The following is a 20,036-nucleotide window of genomic DNA, read 5'->3' as shown; positions in this document are numbered from 1 at the left end:
CCGGCTGATTTATCGCGAAGTGCATGATGAGAGTGACCTCACTGTCCACTGCCTCCACCATACAGGCTTCCTAGGTGGGGAGATCAGGAAAATTCGTAGCGTGAGTACACAAGAACGAACGGATCAGTTAGATGAAGTATATCTTCTGCCGCAGCGAATCCTCGAGCCAGTTCCTCGAGCGAAAGAGTACGATCAAGGCTGTTATCAAGGATGCTGCGGAACGTGCTGACCGTCTCACCGTTATTACTAGTGTTGATCCTGTTCTCGACACGCGGAGAATACGTCGGAGGTGAGTATTGGTGTTGTCGCTAAAAATACACGAATCCTGTCGCTTTGGTGCGAATCTTCGATTTGGTATCGAGTGCGTTCTAGATTGGTGAATGAAAAAAGTCGCATGGAATCACATCCCACGTTTATTTCATTGAAACCTTCCGTTGCGTTGCTTAAAGAAATACAATCCTATAAAAATGTAATTTATTAGGAGTTTAGCTACATTATACAATAATTGTTATTATCTTAGTATTTACATTGACCAGATAAGATTGCGCTACGTTTAGGAACAACATTTATTATAGGAAATAAAATCAGAATTTTGTTTCTAATCGTAATGTTTTAAGCATTCTGAATTTGACATAACATGCAAGCTAATATGTTTTACGTTCCAATAATTTATTGGTAATCGTGATTTGCAGGAATATTTCTGTCGTTGGAGTAGGAGTTTGTGTTTCAAGTTCGTTTAGCATACATGTAGAAATATTAACGACTTTGTTGACCAACAATAATGTTGAAAGGCGAACAGTGCAGTATCTTCAAGGAATTTAGATAATTTATACATATCAGATGCCTTAATTATATTCCAAGAACCTAAATCACAAGATATGTGTCAAGAAATAATAGCTTATATTATATTATGCTTAAAATAAGAAAAAATATCTATGATTAAAAAATACCTTTTATTTAAATACTAAATAATTAAAAACATTATAGCGTTTTTATATTTTTGCATTTTGTATGAAAAAACTTTTTAGTTAATAATCTTCAGCTTTTGATAAAATTTTATATATAATATAATTTAAAGTGGAAACGTTTCTTTTTTTTATTTCCAGAGAGATGCACTATCGAGAATCAAGGTGCCCCATCCACTTCGGGCATATGTAAGCTTTTGCAAGATTGTCCCGTAGTTTATCAACAATTGTTGGAGGGCAAATTGCCTAGTAAAGCCTGTGGTTACTTGGGTATCGATCCGATAATTTGTTGTCCAACGACAAACCACGATACCAATAAACCAACACCAACACCGACACCAACACCAACACCAACACCAACATCAAAACCTGTCGTTCAACCCGGCACGGTGCAGCCCTTGAACTTGAAGGATAGAGGAGCAGTAGCACGAGCAAGTAAATAAAAATTCTCTTTCTACTTCTATTTCTTCTAATTATCTCTGGTGAAATATTATTTAATAAAATGTTCAACATTCTACAAATAATTCTACAATTAATTAATTCATAAAAGTACTTTTCATAACTTACTATTTAAAAATATATCGTTTTGTACGCAAGTTTGTATTTCTAAACAATTATAAGCACTTAGATTGAGATATAATATTTATCAGTGGAACCTTACAGAAGAAACTTTTATAATATTTTCGTAAAGAAACAGGATATAAGAATAAGAGGCTTCAATTATTTGCCAAATAAACGATGACCGAAGAACGTGTACCTATTTATCTTAAAATATTATTCTTTTCTTCAGAATGCATGGAAAGTGCGCAAGCTGTGTATGGTTTCAAGATACCACCTACACCGACAGTTAATCGTAAACCTATAAATGTGTCACTATGTACTTTGAAATCGCAAAGGTTGATTGTCGGTGGCAAGAAAGCCGATCCAAAAGAATTTCCGCACATGGCAGCCGTAGGATTCGACGGCGGCAATGGACGTGTCCTGTGGCAGTGTGGAGGTACTCTGCTTTCTTCCAGGATTGTCTTGACAGCGGCTCACTGCACTTGGACGTTGGATTGGTAAATTTGGTGCATTCCGTTTTCATTGCTGGTTCACATCCTCAGAGTGTTGATAAAAGAAATCTGACCAAAGTTATCTTCAATGTTTTTCCTCAAGGACTCTTATCAAAATTAACGTTCTGTCTCTAATCGATTCCTAGAATTTAGAAAATCTTTTCTCATCATCTTTATATTTGCTATTGGCTGTAATTTATTTAGATGCGCTCTCTTTGCTTTAAAGGGGAAATCCAAAGTGGGTACGAGTTGGTGATCTGAATCTCGAACGGACGGATGACGATGCGGCGCCTGAGACTATCGGAATCGAAAAAATAATAAATCATCCCGACTACAAACGTCCAGCTGAATACCACGATATAGCCATATTGCGATTGGAAAGAGAAGTAACTTACAATGAGTGGGTCAGACCAGCGTGTCTTCCTGTCGACTGGCCTGACGTGGGTTCTGATAATAAGACCGTCGCCACTGGATGGGGTTTGGTCGATTGGGGTAAGATCATAAAGAAGAGATTCTAATAATAACAACGTCACATTATAATAAAAAATAATTTTTTAGTTTTTAAATTTACATTTATTTTATTACTACGAATAATATTTGATTGTAATCATGTATTAATTGGTGAAAACTGACAATTACATATTCATTATTAATACGCATATATCATGTGCTGTTTTATTCTACAGCTGAAGACAAGGGCTCAGAGAATCTGCTCAAAGTAACACTCCATTTGGTCCCACATCGTCCTTGCAATGAGAGCTATTACGACGATGGTACTAACGCGAAGCTTCCAAGAGGCGTTGACAACGAATTGCAAATGTGTGCTGGAGAAACCGGCAAAGACACCTGCCAGGTAATATATGAAATCGGTTGCTTCGAAAACTTTCATCTACCTTAATGAGAATTTCATCTTATTGTTAACAGTAACTCTTCCTCGTAGAATCACTTCCATAAATATTTGTTAAATTAAACTGGAGCACAGTTTAACTGTTTCTTTCTCTGCAGAATTATTGAAAGAATCTATCGAAATTAATTGAGTTTAATTAACGTTTCTGAAAAAAGCACTTACAAAATGAAAAAAGAAACGGAAGAGAATAATCAGATTGTAACTGCTAGAAGGAACGTTATAGCAGTTACAATCTTACACAAGTTATCTTATACAAGTTACAAAAATTCGTTTGTTACGAAGATTCGTAACAAACGGATTGAGCAGAAGTAAATTAATTAAACTTTTTTTACAAATTTCAAGGGTGACAGTGGAGGGCCACTCGCCGTCTTCAGCAAGGTTCACGACTGCGTCTACAATGTAGTCGGAATCACCAGTCTCGGACGATTTTGTGGCAGCAGCGTGCCCGGCGTGTACACCCGAGTCTACCATTACATTCCTTGGATAGAGAGGATCGCGTGGCCAGAATACTTTTCTTAATGTATTTTTTTAAATAAATTTTTTTATACGAGGAAAAGAATCTGCTTATTTAATTCTCTTGTAAATTTTCACGTGTGATTCTGAATGTTATCACGTCTTATCTTACCGTCAGTAATGTAACACTCGAACTAATCTTTATAATATATTTTAGAATTCATTGATTTTTAAATAAATTTATTATTCCTGTGGCTTTTCTAATCGCACGATAAATTATGTATGCAAATTAAATTTGAATAGTAAAAATGTAAATCATCCATGCCTGTTGTATCTCACGCGATGTGAAAATACAGCGGGTAAATTTAACCGCACGCGCGTAAATTATCGGGCAACAAGGAGCAATTTGTGCAAATGTACAAACTCTCTGAGGTGGATGCGCGCGAGGAGAGAGAATTCCTGAGGATGCTCACGGCATTGATCCCTGGACGCGCAAGCGCCGACTGGGAGATTTTCACCTACTTCCATCACTCCCGGTAGTCGACGAGTCCCGTGTACGTCATACTCAGGCGAGCGAAGCAACGCGGCCGTCTATTTTCGTTTACCTGAAGAGTCGCCACTCCCGCGACCCGTTGTCGAGGTCTCAGCCGAGGTAAGGAAGTCGCTCGCAAAGCAAGCAACCGCACGTCTCTCAGCAAGACTGCACGCGTCCGGTGTAGAAGAGTTCACCGATCTGTAGCGCAACAGATCAAGGGCGATTTTCTGAAATTAATTAAAATATTGCATTAACGAAATGCGACGCGGTTGATTTTACGGGTTTAATTAAGATTGTTGCAATGTCGGAAATACAAGGTATGAATCTTTATTAGTGCACAATACAAGTATATTCACATGTACGTTGATACAATGTAACTTATCACAATATAAATCGCTACAATTAAATATTGTCGTAAATACCAATTTTTGAGTTAATTATCTTGGCATAATACATTTTCCTTTTTAATATCGAAAAATGATGGATATGCTAAAATAATATATCTTTCGCGTGAATTCAACATTACAGAAAAATTAATACTGTGATTTATATATAAAAATATTAATATAAATAAATTTTTATTTTGTAAGATATATGATTAAATTTCCTTGATTTATTTATTTAAAAGTTTTTATACTTTTAATTTTTATATCACTTTATCACATTAGATGTACAAATTAATTCAGTGCTTTTGTCGAAAACATTGAATCTTTATTACAAAGAAATAATAAACATGATACTCTTCGAAATATTTGCCATCATCTTCTAATACTTTTCTCCGTCTATCGAAGCCGACAGCTGATGATTCCCCTCTCGAGGGAAAAAAAATAAAGGCTGAGTTTCTTCAAAACAAAAAGCTTCGATTTAATTTGCACAACTAATTATACGAAATTTAACTTTTTATAGGTAAATACAGAAGACATCTGTATCAGGACATCTAATGTCGGCCCTTTTAGATGTGTGCGGAAATGATACTGGTTCGCCATCGATATCGAAGGCTGACGATAATCTGTCCAATAGTGACGGACCCTTGATTAAGAGTCTCATTCGACAAAACAGTTGCAGCAGCATACATGCAAGGTGTGTGTGTGTGTGTGTGTGTGTGTTTGTGTTTGTTTATGAGATAAAACAATAATCGTGAATTAAAAGTTCTTAAAATTTCTATTAACATAATTTCAATCTAATATGATCATCTAAAACATTATCTGGTTAATTATGCGCTATGTAAGTCGACCATATCATAATCTTCAATTAATTTTCTATATAAACAGAACAATTGGTTCTTCGTACGAGATGTCTTCGACGGGGGAGAAATCAACGAAGAGGCGTTATTGCCTCTGGACGTTAACTCTGGTCCTGGCGATACTCGGCCTTTGCAATCTTTTTCTGAACATCACTGTTATCGCTGTTTTACGTATTAGCCAAGGAATGGAAGCCATTGAAGTAATTCCGGACGAAAACCTCGTTAAATTCTACGGAAAAACTGATTTGGACAAGGTATGCACATATTTCTATCTAGTGTTAAAACATACAGTATTACAAGCATTGCATATTTCATTATATTCTCTTTTGTATTTTAATATTTCCATTATTATAAATAATTATATTCATCATAAATAATGTAAAATGATTTGTTGCAAGTTAATCTCCAAAATTAAATTAAATTATTTATTTATGTTAATTAACTTTATTTAGTCATGATAAAATAATATGATAATCTTTCGTAAATTATATCATTGATTTAATTTAAATAATACCGTTCACGCTTTATTGCAATTACCATATATTTTCTATATTAATTTTTGAGCATCACAAGATCGTTTCAGGTACTAAAAATTCTTTTGAATTATTACTTTATTATCTGCTATTACTTGCTATCATTTTCCATGCTCCAACGCAATTAGCACGTTCGTTTGCTTTTTCTGCAGGTATCCCTGCAATCGGGTGTATGTCAGAGCTACGGCGACGAGCCGATGGAGGTATCCGGCGACGAGGCCGGGGTGCACATCGACGTGAAAAGTCACGGGCGCGTCCACGAAACGCATCCGCATTTAAAGCTGAACGTTCTACCGAACGGTACCACTCTGTCACAGGTAGAATCGTTCGAAGTGAAGGATCCGCGCACCGGTGTAATCTACTTCACCACCGACTTCCCGAACTTCGGCCTGCCGAGCGGCGTCGAGACGATCGACGTGAAGATCGCGGAGACTCACCGGATCACGTCGCCGGTCAACGAGAGCATGACAGTCCAGTCCGAGAGTGAAATCTCGCTGCAGGGCGCGGAGGGTGTGCAAATGGAGAGCAAGGACATCGTGTGGAGCGCCGACGTCGACGTCTTCTTAAAAAGCGTGAACGGTAGCATCGTGCTGGACGCCAGGGACGGCCTTTTTATCGACGTGGAGAACATCCCGGTGGCGCCGATGTTCCTGCCAAGCCCGACGACCAGCCACGAGCAGTACAAAGTCTGCGTGTGCATGCCGCAAGGCAAGCTCTTCAAAGTACCCGTACGACCGGGCACTGGTTCGCGCACGGTCAATTGCGCGCGGGTCGCCAGGAGCCCGGAGAATGATCCGTGTTTGTCGTAGACTTGGAAACTCTTCCCGTCACGAACCTCGTTACACACGCGAGTAACGCGCATATCACTGCCAAGCGAGCAAGTCACGGACGTGGGGAAATGCATTCGGCGTTTGATCGAAACTAAATTACGTTGAACGTCGATGCTCGAATCGTGATCTCAACGCATTTAAACATTTAATATTTCTACACACGATCATAGATGCAAACGTTCAAGAAAAAACACTTACTACACCTTTCGACAAAGGAGGCCTATATAAGCCGAATTTCTGAGCTCGTCGTCCTCCCGAGTGGAGACCCAAGGTGCTACGCATGTAAGAAAGACGTTAGAGAGAGTAGAGAATAAAAGCTGTAACCAGGTTTGTATGTAGAGTATGTGTAATTTTTATTCTCTCAGTTATTCGTCTCTTCATCCAAATTCACGTTTCTCGTGCATGAAAAGTTCTCAATTAAACGAATACACAATTTCAGTATCTGTAAATATTAACACAAATGTAGGCGACGTCATGTAGTCTTCAAGTATCGATGATTCGTCACTTATCATTAAAGCATACGTGCAAACATTAAATACGGTATGTTTCGTAAGGAAGTAAACGTTGTTCCATGGTGTAAAAAAGAGGAGACCCATGCTGCGTGTTCGTCAACTTTTACGTGGCCGATTATCTAAACGCTCTCCGTAATCATCTCCTCATTGCTCTCATCCATGTCCTCCTGTTGCTCCTGTTCCGTGGGAGGCTCATACGCCTTGTCCAGCGGGCTTGCCACCACCCCGCCGGCCCACACGCTCATCTCCACCGCGAGCTTGTTCGAACCTTCCAGTAACGGCCTGTAACCGCCGTGAGCCAACACGCGCAGCAACGTCTGCGCGGTGAGGCACACGAGATCTTGCTGCTCCAAGGTCATCGCAGTGTGCACGCGTATATTACCTCCCTCGCACGGGTCGGAAATACCTGAGGGTCATCATGACGTCGGCATAATTTATTATGCATTCATATAATAATAATTCTTGCAAATCTGTACGATTAAAATTACGTTAATAATGCAATTAATGTCGACGCAATTGCGAAAATCAATCGATTTTGATGTTACCGACGCTGAAAGATCAAATGAAAAAGCAAGAAATTTTTTTCTAAGAAACGTATTTGTAGAGAAAAATAAAAATTCTGTGAACATGAAATAGATGAGCTTCCGCTATGCCCTTCGCAGCTGATCCACTGACAGAAAATAAAATAGTGTACCTGCTGATCCTGGAAGAAACAGTCCCGAAGCGAGTAGTTGTAGTACTCTCTTGTACGCCTGGTTTATCGGCAATGCTTGCCTGCTAGGATTGTTCATTATAGCATTGTGTGCCAATAGGTCCAGCATCCACGGCGACAGTGGCTCCAAGCCTTCAAATCTGCTTCGGAGATCCCGGAGCAACCGGATCAGGACCTTGATGCTAGAATGATGAGCGTTCTCCTCGAACCAACGAGAGTGTCTGATAGCGGCGAGGTGTCCTGAACGAATAAAAAGAAAATAGATACTTGCAATCGTCGTCGCGATCGAGAGCGATTGTTAAAAACACGTGCAGCACCTTGGCATATCTTGACGTCCAGGTGCTGATCGGATTCTAACTTGCGTAGATTTTGATGCAACGTAGTTATCAACACCCGCACGGTAGCCTCATTGTTGGCGATATCGAATCCGCGTTCAGTCTGCATCACTCTGAACATCTCTTTGGAATTCACAGTTTTCAGATCGTTGTTGACCTTGTTCCCGAGAGCCTCCACTGCCGTTTTCGTCGGCAGAGTTTTCAGAATGACGACAATGTCGGCAACGTTGTGGCCCTTTATCATTGTGCCTTTCTTGAAGCTGCCGACTTGCCTCACCTCTTCCAGTTGCTATGTCAAGTGTATAATGTAAAAATATTGAATGTAATTGAAAAAATAAAATATATATAAAAATATAATACAGTGCAAAACAACTTACGCAAGCTTCAAACGTTCCTGGCGCAACGATTAGATTATCAAGGACACCCTGCAGCTTCGTCACGAGATTTAGTATAGAAGTTTGCTCCTTCGGTGTAGGACACATGTCAGCGTTCTTCTTTAGAAGAGCTGTCTGAAAGTCTGATTCGTCTGGTGGAGATTTGACACGTGGGAAAGCACCCTCGCAGAGCGTGTAGTCAAACGGATGGCGTGGTAAAAACTGCTTGCGTGGAAAGCCCATTCCACGACCCATACCTCCCCGACCACCTCTGATCATTCCACCACGACCTCTTACCATGTTGTTACTGTATCCACAGATAATATTAATCATTTTAATCATTTTGCATAATTAGCCTGAAGTCTTTAATGTTGGTACTTTTTTAAAATCGCAAAAGGGTGAAAGTATGTTTCAAATTGAAATTTTTCTAGAGCAGTAAAGAAAGACTAAGACTCATGAACACAATATATATATATATATATATATATATTATTGAAACAAAACTTATTAACTTGTAACTCAAACACAAAATGTTTACAATTTGAAAATTATCTTTTTTATATTAAAATGTGTATTTTTTGTTCTAAATTGAAGAATCTGTAATTGAAAAGCGTTTTCCGCACATGTGGTTTCACACAAAATATTATCATGTCTCTTAAAGTCATGAAAGCGACACACCCTGCACGTATGTATGTACACATTGTATATACTATAAAATAATATAGGTTATATTATGATTTAACCGGTTTAAAAAATTATAAGACGGTAATTTTATAAAGTAACATAATTGCACATGTTATATTTGAGTAAAATAAAACAATTTCATAATTTACTTTGTACGCTTTCCAAAATGTATAAACTGGCTTTTACAGAAATCAATACGATGCTTTTGGATAATCTAACCAACACAAACACTTGTATACGAAAACCGGAGCATATTGCACAAGCAGCAGGTGAGAATATTTCTATATTTTATGCCAGTACCACTTACCTGAAAGGTGCAAATTGGAAAGACGTGGTGATGATTTATTGATAATAACTGAAAATAAAAATTGCCGTTTTTATTTTTCGTCTACCGCCGAACATAAGATATGTTCCCACACGCTTCCGATACTTTACCACAGCAGCGCCATTCGCCTATTTTGCGTACCACGAAATGGTCTGCGCATGACCGAAACCAGCTACTATACTAGTATCGCCATCATAGTGTCAAATGCGTTAAAATGAATTTGTTACCGGATTATGGCACTTATGCCGTGAACGTTCTCTTTTAAAAACTGAGATGGCAACGTTTAATGCAATTAATGCATGGGAGGAAGAATATAAGGAAGCATTGAAATATGAAGACAAAAGGATAGCTCGTATAATCGCAGAGAAGGAAGCTCAACGGAAAGAATTGCTCAACAGAAAAGTAAAATTGAGTTTTTATTAAAGATATTTAATTATTCTATATAAGGCTCTGATTGATCAAAACATGATTTTTTTCTTTTATATTATTATTATTTATATTTTTTTCCTGTGAATTCTTAACTTTAATCTATTATATCGATCTGGTAAAAATGATTTTTATTCATTTTTGTTGCAATATGCCATAAAAACTTATCTAATTTCAAAATTAGTAAATATTAAAAGTATTATATAAAATATACAATTAGCAAATATATATGATAATTTTCAAAATTGAAACAAAAATAACGCACTTAAACTTTTATGATATGTATAGACAGAATTTCGTACAATGAGAGAAGCAACAATAGATAAAATAGCCAAGAAACTATTGGACAACGTGCACAAAAAAAGAGAACGAAAAAAAATTCGTAATGAATTATATCGAGAAGAACAGATGTCCAAGTGGACAAAAGAACCAGCTAAGCTTGCATCAAGGAAACAATATGCCATTACTGAAAACTTAAAAAAGATGGCAAGGAAATCAAATTATTCAAATTTGAATTTAGAATCGTTCAATATCAAACTATATTGTGGCATTCAGCTAAGTTTTTCTTTTAAACAAGCAAGAAAAATGATACTACTTGCATAAATACGAAAATTATTTAAATGAATAATATTAATATATTAAAACTTGTATATAATAAAATAACAGTTTTGAACTGTTATTTTTTAAGATGAAACGACAGGAAGCTATTGCTGAATGCAAAGCGAAAGATGAAGCGATCGATGCTGCGTTTGCACAATATTTAACTGAAAAAAAGCAAAAAGGATATTAAGAAACAAAGAAGTAAAGAGGTATGAGATTCAAAAATTTCAAATACATTCCAATAATAAAATAATAGATACATTTCATAATTTGTAATTCGAAAAATAGCATTCTCTAAACATATATGGAACGATGAAAAAGTGCCAATAAAATTGGAAACTCACAACCACGCAATGGCGAGTGCAAAAATGCAAAACTTCCGAATATATTTTTAACATCAAAATGTTTTTTTTTTTTTCATTTCCTGACATATCGTACAATGTGACACTCGCTTAGTGCGTGATCGCAGCTTTCACATTTTTGTCACATTTCGTCTAGCGTTTATTGATATACAGGTATGTACATATCGCGCGGGAGGCGCGCGGAGCTTCCGCGGCGCGCTCCCGTTTTATATTTGTACAAAGTCCGTGTAAAAATACAGCAGCCCCATATCTTATATCAATTACAAGTTTACGGTACGCGATAAAAGTTAAAATAATAACAGTCTCGCCTCGGACGTATCCAATATTCCGAATAGCTTCGGATCGAGACCACTTGTGCCCTCGACCTTTGTCGATCCGAATGTGTGTTGTATCATTTGGCATGCGGGGAGAAGGCGACGCGCAACACCACAACGTCCCCGCCGATGCTAATATTATTAATGGAACAAGAAGCAACTCGAGCTTAACAGGAATGACTATAGTATATGTATAAGTACGAGCAACCAATTTGTTCGGTGACTGGTTAGTCGCCATATATACTCGCTCCGCTCTCTCATCATTCGCAGATAAAAAATACAGTGTATTTTCAACCATCATCATTACTGGACTACTTCCTCGAGTCGTACGACGAGCGCGCATACACACGGCAAAAGCTTTCTGACAAGATTAGCGATTTTTTCTGCCAAGCAATTTATGCGATCCGTTATTATCCGCGAGATCATCTCTCTTGCTGATAAGCTCGTAGAAGGAAAATTTACCTATTTTTATGAAAGGAAATCGCTACCGTCTCAATCTTATAAAGCTCGCTTAAAGAAGAAAGACGAAAACAAAAGAACTCCATATCCATTCGAAATTTAAACTTGCTTTTTCTTATTTCTTTTCTATTTTCATTCGTTAAGGAAATTTAAGTCCAGAAATTAGAGTCCTTTCGATGTCATCTTTTTTCTCATTAATAATATTTTTCGTACAATGTTTTTGATTCTCTTGTTGGTTCTTCCTTAATAACGATATCATATCAGCTATTATTTTCTGCTAGAAAGGAAAACAAAGCATTTTAGGCATGCGTGACTCAATACGTTAATTAACATACAGAAACTGCAGTGAATTCCTACACTAAATTCTGCTCCGATTACTACTGAAATCTACTGAAATCTGGAAAGTATCAGACATGTAATGTCATTACATGGTGTAAAACTGATCGATATCTACTTTTTTCTTCAAATCCATTCAACGAACTTCAAGTTTCGGTTTGATTATGCTATAAATTGATTATTCTTCCACTGTCAATTGCTTGGCGTCTCGTACTAATCTCGTCATAGTTGAGTCTAGAAATCAAAGTGGCGCAGGATCTCCCTCCTTAGGTATGCGCTCTCCATTATCGTATCCTATCTTCTCGTATTCGTAAATTCTTAGGATCGTAAAAAATTGTTGATCGCGTTACAATCCGCGTTTTCGCAAATTTGATTCACTTCACCGTGGCTAACAACTCCCGGTAGACAAACTACAAAGACAGCAGAGCTACAATTTATCACCTACGCATTACAGAATTCGAATATCCGAACATCCGTTGTCTACCTGCTGAGTCTACGTTCAAACTACGAATTTTTCTGTCTTTCTCTCTTTTTTTTCTTTAGATTACAACGCAAATCTTACGATCAAAGCGGAATACGTACTACTTACTTGACGTATATATAATTTATGTATCACAATATATGTATCATGTATTATGTATATTATATGTATATACGCATATACGGATGCAACGTAGAACGAAGTTAACGGGAGTGTCCGGATTATTACATAAACGCTCGCTCGCTCGCTCGCTCGCCGCGATCGCACACGAATCCGCAGCGACTAGGCACAACAAAGCGAATCGCGCATGAGATGGCCACTGGCTCATAACCGATTCGAAAAATTCGAGTATTAAAACCAGCAGAATTTCAGTGAGTCCAGATTCAGATGATGTAGATGCAACGCGCGAAAATTATTCTTTCTCGACTAATTGTGTCAAGTATGTAAATCAATATATGTCAATAATCTCTTTCCCAGTTTTTAAAAATAGTCTCAATTAAATTAATTTCTTCCTCAGAGAACATCATGTTAAAATAAATGCCTTTTGTTTCACTTATTTAATACTAAACAATAAACTAAATGTTAGAAAGAAAAAATCAAGAAAAAGAAGGAAAAATGTTTAATCTACATTTTAATTTCAAAGATATATAGTAGTGTCAATTAAATTTCATTTTAGCTACTGAAATAACGCCGGTTTCAAATACCGATTGATTCAAGAGGGAATGTAACACAGCTCGGTCTTAAAAGTAAAAGCGCGCTTTCTTATGAGTTAAGCAATTGTGTCTATGAGTTTCGTGTAAAAGTAACATCACATCTTCTTACGAATTAATATGTATTTATATGTATGAGTGTGTACGCATACACACACAAGCGGATCCTTCTCATAGATTTGCTATAAACGGCAGTAATCTAGCCTTAAATTGTTAATTATTTTTAGTAGCAGCCCTTTCGATGGAGCTAGTCAAAGAAAAACAACTTCGCGACTAATGTTTCTCATAACTCGTTAAAAAACCACTTGAAAAGATCGTATTTGATTATATCCATCACATTACATAATTACGTATGTACTATCTTTATGCGAGCTTTAAAGTTGAAGCTTTGCTCACTCAAAAAATTAGGCTCATAAAATTAGCTGAGCGTTTAACAAATTAATGTACAATTGCGCCATAGCAGTTTCAATATCTACTATTGATAGTTGAATTTTGATTCATCAGCGATACAGCTTTCATAAAAATACGATGCTCTCGCCGGAAAATTTAATTTATTTATTTAATTCCAAACAGCATACAGTTGTTTGGAAATTATATATAGCGCTAACGCATTTTAACTACAATAAATTGTATAAGTACAATAGCGGCGTCATAATTATAATTCGTTACTTTCAATTACATTAAAAAAACAATTATCAGACCCTGTTTACAGTTGCGATTCATAGAATATATTATGTAAAATTTAAGTGAAACGTAACTAAAATTATATTTACGCTATCTCTTTTTCTCTTTTTCCGTTTGAGTAATATTTCTTGTTAAATAATGATACAGAGGAATTATTAAGCGCCAACGAGCGTATTAATATCATTAATGTTTATTATCCTTGAGTGTCGGATCCGTATCGATCCGAATTTGTTATTTTACTGTACAGAATATGACGACTCATACGTTTTAACGGTCTTTACGTCAAACGGGACGTGAGAAGTCGGTGATCGTAAACGGATCTTATAGAGGATACATTAACCGTACTCATACGTGTTGGCTACCAAGAGCGAACTGAATCGGTTTTGTAACGATTAACTGAACCGTTGATCACGATTTTTGACAGACGATAGAATCGTAGTTCATATAGTCGCAACGACACACTCGAAAGAGCCAGCTTTTGAAACGCAAACACGTGAATACTCTGTACCGAGATGTGTTCAACCCGATATACGGGCCACCAAGCACAAGGAACTTAAATTCAATATTTCATTCAATAATGTGCAAAGAATAGATAAGTGAATTAAAAAGGATCGATAAGAATCTATCTTGTATAAATTTAAACGTGGATGAATTGTGCAAGATTTCGAAATAACTATGTTGCATTTCTTTTCTAAAACACAAATTTCAAAACTGCAGAAAATATCCTTTTTCCAACGTTTATATAACGCATATTATTATTTAAATTTAAAAGAAAGCTTTTCCGAAAAGATTTTTTATTGCAAACAGGATGATTATTATGATTATTCTAATTAATCGACTTATCTTTTGCAAGATAAACGGGAATGTCTGGCTAGTAAAGTATATTTACAAAAAAAGAGTTACGCTCAAAAAAGCTGCGCTCAAAAATTGGACACCGAATGCTAGCACCGTATCGAAATCGCAGGAATGATCGAGTACGAAAAAAAAGGGAGGAATGGCGTATCCTCTGACGAGAAAAATGTGAACGATAAAGGTCGCTAAAACCTGGCGGAACAGGCGTTGGTGTAGTGACCCGCGCTTTTGTACAATCTTAAAAATATACAAGCAGCAGTCCGCCGTAGGCTCAATTCGCGATTCTCACGGAGACGCAAACTAGATGCTTCACGAGAGACGCGATTAGGAATTGTCGACGATAGGAACCACGCGTGAAGAGTAACGTTACTTCAACGTTACAGACGAATCGAAGAGTGAAGCGACAGGACCTCTCGACAATTTATTCAGGGCTGTCCAACATCCTGGGATGTTGGATCTGACATCAATGGGACTGGTCCCATTGATGTCAGATCAGTTCTGTTCGTGGTATACGATAAGTGTTTTATTCCTCTGCGTATCGATATCGCAGTCCTAGCTGCAATGTAAAAACTGTAGCTAGCATGCAATACGTTACGTCACGTCGCGATGGCTATAATATAAAATGCGTATTGGGATTACGCCGTAGCCAAGGCTACGATGTTGCAACGTATTTTATAACTATACTTTAGCTTTACAGATTACAGCCGGGACTGTAATATAAATTATGTAGCAGCTGTGTTACAGCGAGGGATAAAATATAGTGTATCTTATAGCCGTATCATAGCAACGACCGTAGTATCGTGTACATTATAGCTATGTTACAACTAGGGCTGTAATCTCGAAAGGAGCGACTAAAGTTAATTGATCAAGGCTGTCGTTTATCGCAATTGCGCCTGTCGTTATCCTCTCATGACCGATGTATCGTCATATATATAAAAAAAAAACAACTCCACCGTTTAGACATGATCTTTCTTACGTGTCAAAAAAGAGGGCATAGAGTGACGGTAGGCACAGTGTAAAGAGATTTTCAGACGAAGCATTACTTTCGATACACCAAAATATGGCGCTGCGTTTTATGTATATGATGCATCGATCGCGCACTGATCCCTGAAAATTTAAAGCTATGATCGAAAACAAACATCGTAAGATATATAATCTGCTTCCGTAATGTACTTCCGGGGAGCGTTAGGCGAGTAAATTAGCATTTACATGTCCGTGGCGCTGCTTGTACGCCAGTCGCTCTTACACAGTGGATTTGGCCCCTTTCTTTGGAAGAAGAAAACTGGCTTGATCGTTGAGGAACGAGCAGCGACGATTCCCTCATACATCTGTCATCGTGAATTTCATTCATGGCAGTCGCGCGTTAAGGGTCCATTATATGTTACAGATCACAACCACGAACGACAAACGTATAATCGAATGTCGTGCTATCGCTCCACTTTAGAAATAAAAAAGAAAGAATAACGGGAGCAAATGCATTATATCGAGTATCATCGATTGGCAAACGCTTATGAAAAATAGAGAAACGATCGAGACGTCGCGTCGTTCGAGAAATTCGATAAATTAAATCAAACGCGTAACTCTTCCACGTTCTCGGACGGGATACTTTTGCGCGGGATACGAGCCGGCGACTCAATCGGCAAAGCTATCACCATCCCGCGCGCGTTCTAAACTGGTCTATACTACTCTTGCGCTAGGGCTAAAAGGGATGAAAATATAGTAGGACTATTTAATCGCGCAGCTTGGGAAAAATTCGAACACGCCCGTTATCGAAATCCATGGTCACGTGTCCGAGAAAAGAAACTCACTCTCGGACAGCAGCACTTCCAGGTCGGAAGGTACGGTGTGCAGGTCCGAGTTGGCCGGTTCCGGTAGATCGCCACCGCTATTCCCGATGCCGGTCGGCGCGACCTGCCGCGCCCTGCCTATTCTGACGCGATCCTTTCTCTTGGCGGTACGCAAAAGGACCCCGGTCCTTGGTAGCTTCGCTGTTCTGCCACTTGCGTTCGTGTGATTCGTGGTCGCTGGCGCCTGCGCTACTTTGTCGGACTTGCGTAGCTTAACGCTGAACCGGAACGGCGGCTTGTACACTACCTGGAGCCTCGCCCGTTCCTTCCTAGTGCCCGGCGAGCTCTTCAGCTCTCCCCTCCCGGCTTCCGCGAGGGTACGCCGTACGGACGTCAGAGCTTGCTGTCGCGACACCAGTGTCCTGGATCCCAGCGCTCCACCGCTGGCCGTCAGCCCCACCGGGGTCGATTTGCTCTTCGGCAAACCGCTAACGTTGGTCCGCGCGCTGCTGGTTTCCGAGCGACATTGCGAAGACGCTAATAGCCAGGAACGCACTTTGCTCTTGGGGTCGGCGTTCGGCTCCGGTTCCTTCTCCGTCTGGATCGCCGAATAATCGATCACTTCTTTCCTGTGCTGCTTCTTTCGCTTCCTCTTGTCGTTGTCTCCGCTGCTGCCACCAACTAAATTATTGTTACCGATATTGCCCTGTCCTTTGTCCCTCGTCGACGCAGTCTTCTTCCGTTTGTTTTCCTGCACAGCAGCAGTCAGAGTCTCGGCCGGCCTTTTTCGCGCGAAATCGTCCGCTTGCCCGGATGGCCTCTTTGTTTGCTGACTTTGCTGTTTCTTCTTTGTTATAGCGTCCCGAACACGTATTAATAAATTATTTTTCATATAGAGTTTATTCTATAAATAGAAGAAATAGTAACTTTTTAATATATTTTTTTCTTTATATTGATCTTACCTTATTATTGGACTTATCGGCATGTGCACCGTCCTTATATTTACGATGACGCCTCTTTTCTCTGACCTTTCTGCTCAGAGGCAATTTGGCGCGGACTGCAGGCGGATGCACTGTTACCCCTTCCGCACCTTCCGGTGGAAGTCGAACCGTTTCTGTTGTGGAACTATGAATTATCGTGACGGACTTTAGCTTCAGGTCTGATTGCTTGCCCAGTAATCTTATACTGGCCACCTAAAATAGAAACATATTTTAAATTGAAATAATTATATATACTTTTAGTTTTAAATGTATACAAATGGAGAAATAATTGCAGTAAATACATGGATTTTATGTACATTTTTTCATACAACAGTAAAACCAATAATTTTTACAAAAAATAAATTTTATGTTATTCAGAAGGCAATGTCTTCTAGCAACTACAGATGATTTACTTCTATACTTCGCGGATACTTTAATCATATTTATGAATCTTGAAATATAATTCTACAATTCTACAAAATTATACAGAAGCAGAGAAATGTTTGTTACTGCATTATTTTATACAATAAATATTGTTAAATAGCAATGATCTACTTTTTGACATGTTTCTTACTCTCGCTGTATTTTACATCTGTTCTTTTCCTTTGATGCCATTTCTAGCAGTAAACATTAACATATATAAATACGCAACATAAATGTTTTCTGTTTTTGACTTAAATGAAAACATATTATTTAATCATTTAATGGAATAATTTATTCAATCGGATTGAGAACGATAGATTAAATAGAGATAAATAATAATATGACAGAAATTTATGATTTAATTTTCAAGATTAATAATAAATATATTAAATATTTTTAATGATATACGTACCAGCAATAATACAGCCGTTAAAACTATTAAAGCAGCGGCGTACCAATGATCGGCGACCCACCGCTTGAAAGTAGCGAGACTCTTGTCCGATAATAAGAGCTTTCTTAAAGTAGCCAATGGACCGCTTGGATCGACCTGAATAAAGGATTTTAATCAATATTTAATTATCTCTCGATCTCCTCTTTGACCAAATTTCGCTTACCTCACGACATTTTTGAAAGACATCACAGTAGCCGTTATAATCATTGCATGGAGTTCCCGGCTTTGAAAACATGTTGGGGATATCGTACGGCGGGGAATTCCAGACAAAGGATGACCTGCAAAGGATTATTGGAAAGTTAAAATGATATTAATTTGTAGTGAAGTCTTGTAAAAATGTTTAAAAATATTATAATGCAAAATAACACGTACAAGCATGGCTGATTTTCGCCAGGAAGTCGGCAACAAAGTTCGCAAGCTTTCGTCGACGGATCATTCGGGCCTGGTATACATTGGCAGGATTCCAGTCCGTATGCCAGGCAAATACTGCCAGTACACTCCTGTTGCAGAACACGCGTTTCGTACGCACGTAACATAAATAATTCTTGTTCATCTAATAACAGGGCATACGCGTTCTTGATAAGATCTCTAGGATATACTTACCCCCATGAAGCAAACCAGTTCGTTGTTGCAAATGGTCTTATTAGGTTTATTAATGGATGGCGGGCAATACGGTGAACGACCGTCGCAGAAACTCGCATCGCGACAGCCATTGTCATCCCTGCACTTATCTCCAAAACGGAGATTACATTCAGCAGTGCAGCACGGACCCTGAAAGGTAAAGCAAACAGAACCGTTGAAATTACATGCGTAACGTGCCGCATAATTACATTATGCATTTCGGTAAGTGACGCAACTAAAGTGAATTTCACAAAATTTTGGCACATAAATTAATTAAAGCTTATTATGAAATAGATACAAATAATAAATGTAAAGTGACACAAGTCCTGATATCTATTACAGTTCTCGTATTAACAAATGCACATAACAAATTCACGCTGTTCGTACACACGCGATTCCATTCGCACAAAGAAATTTCTTTCAATGAATATTGTCAACTGCAGATCATTAATCATTTCACATAACATAAATTATATTTCATATTTTAGTAGATTTTACTGAAATTAATCGTATTGATTTTATAAAAGAATTAAATTTAGGACACAAAAATCTGAGATTACACTTATAAATTTAAACGTTCGGTTAAATAAGTAAATATATATATATATATATATATATATATATCCGGATTTTATAAAACTTAAGGAGAAATCGCGATATTTAATATTTAATATGCAAGATTGAAAAGGCACAGGAAAGAGACAAAGAGACAAACTAGAAGCTTCGAGTTTAAAATTTTAATATAGGGAACAAGCCGTCATAAAATTTTCCTGACAGCACAGTCCACTCGCATTTTCTACACGTGTCATACATACTTGACTAGGACTGCACACGGAGCCTGGGGTGAGCGTGCACGGAGTTTCCTCGGCCGGCAGATAACGGCGCTGAGGGAAGCAACACGAGTCCCTGCAATCCTCCTCCCAGCCACAGTCACACTCCTCGCCCTCCTCCACCACGCCGTTGCCGCACAGCGATACTTGCGGTTCTGCAATAAACAATGCGGATACCGTCGGATTAGAGCGACCCGGAGAAATAAAAGAACGGAATAGCGGATGGAGCAAGCGATCTCGATCAATCGATCTCGTATTCG

General features: G+C 38.2%; 4 protein-coding genes across 7 annotated transcripts in view; 2 read left to right on the top strand and 2 right to left on the bottom strand.

The window, feature by feature from the left end:
• The first annotated feature begins 105 nt into the window (after positions 1 to 105).
• On the top strand, positions 106 to 3,612 carry LOC105281659 (serine protease persephone). The gene is made up of 6 exons (XM_011343052.3): positions 106 to 289; positions 1,107 to 1,400; positions 1,756 to 2,023; positions 2,244 to 2,509; positions 2,704 to 2,870; positions 3,267 to 3,612. The coding sequence occupies exons 1-6, from the start codon at positions 211 to 213 to the stop codon at positions 3,441 to 3,443; spliced, it is 1,251 nt and encodes a 416-aa protein (XP_011341354.1). The 5' UTR covers positions 106 to 210; the 3' UTR covers positions 3,444 to 3,612.
• Positions 3,613 to 3,879: 267 nt separating this feature from the next.
• On the top strand, positions 3,880 to 6,854 carry LOC105281661. Of its 2 annotated transcripts, none has more exons than XM_026967939.1 (4): positions 3,880 to 4,029; positions 4,819 to 4,992; positions 5,184 to 5,409; positions 5,841 to 6,854. In XM_026967939.1, exons 2-4 carry the CDS (start codon positions 4,853 to 4,855, stop codon positions 6,495 to 6,497), a joined length of 1,023 nt encoding a protein of 340 aa, XP_026823740.1. In that variant the 5' UTR covers positions 3,880 to 4,029; positions 4,819 to 4,852; the 3' UTR covers positions 6,498 to 6,854. The 2 variants fall into 2 exon arrangements, with proteins under 2 accessions (XP_026823740.1, XP_026823741.1); XM_026967940.1 differs by lacking the exon at positions 3,880 to 4,029 and adding an exon at positions 4,045 to 4,229.
• On the bottom strand, positions 6,854 to 9,596 carry LOC105281660 (interleukin enhancer-binding factor 2). The gene is made up of 5 exons (XM_011343053.3): positions 9,443 to 9,596; positions 8,455 to 8,758; positions 8,060 to 8,366; positions 7,725 to 7,982; positions 6,854 to 7,436 (listed from the first exon to the last, which is right to left on the bottom strand). The coding sequence occupies exons 2-5, from the start codon at positions 8,749 to 8,751 to the stop codon at positions 7,150 to 7,152; spliced, it is 1,149 nt and encodes a 382-aa protein (XP_011341355.1). The 5' UTR covers positions 8,752 to 8,758; positions 9,443 to 9,596; the 3' UTR covers positions 6,854 to 7,149.
• A 1,373-nt stretch (positions 9,597 to 10,969) lies between these two features.
• Positions 10,970 to 20,036, bottom strand: part of LOC105281663 (disintegrin and metalloproteinase domain-containing protein 10) — a 62,575-nt gene continuing 53,508 nt past the window's right edge. The window contains exons 12-18 of one of the 3 annotated variants that reach the window (XM_011343060.3): positions 19,762 to 19,931; positions 18,929 to 19,096; positions 18,698 to 18,825; positions 18,489 to 18,603; positions 18,287 to 18,421; positions 17,434 to 17,664; positions 10,970 to 17,315 (exon numbers count right to left, since the gene is read on the bottom strand). In XM_011343060.3, the coding sequence (XP_011341362.1) occupies positions 16,467 to 17,315; positions 17,434 to 17,664; positions 18,287 to 18,421; positions 18,489 to 18,603; positions 18,698 to 18,825; positions 18,929 to 19,096; positions 19,762 to 19,931 (1,796 nt within the window). In that variant the 3' untranslated portion in view covers positions 10,970 to 16,466. Of the gene's footprint in view, positions 17,319 to 17,433; positions 17,665 to 18,286; positions 18,422 to 18,488; positions 18,604 to 18,697; positions 18,826 to 18,928; positions 19,097 to 19,761; positions 19,932 to 20,036 lie in introns of all 3 variants that reach the window. The other 2 variants (XM_011343057.3, XM_011343058.3) reach the window with 2 other exon arrangements.

This window comes from Ooceraea biroi, chromosome 2 (genome assembly GCF_003672135.1).
Source record: "Ooceraea biroi isolate clonal line C1 chromosome 2, Obir_v5.4, whole genome shotgun sequence".
Taxonomy (NCBI): Eukaryota; Metazoa; Arthropoda; class Insecta; order Hymenoptera; family Formicidae; genus Ooceraea; species Ooceraea biroi.
This window is presented reverse-complemented; position numbering and strand designations above follow the sequence as displayed.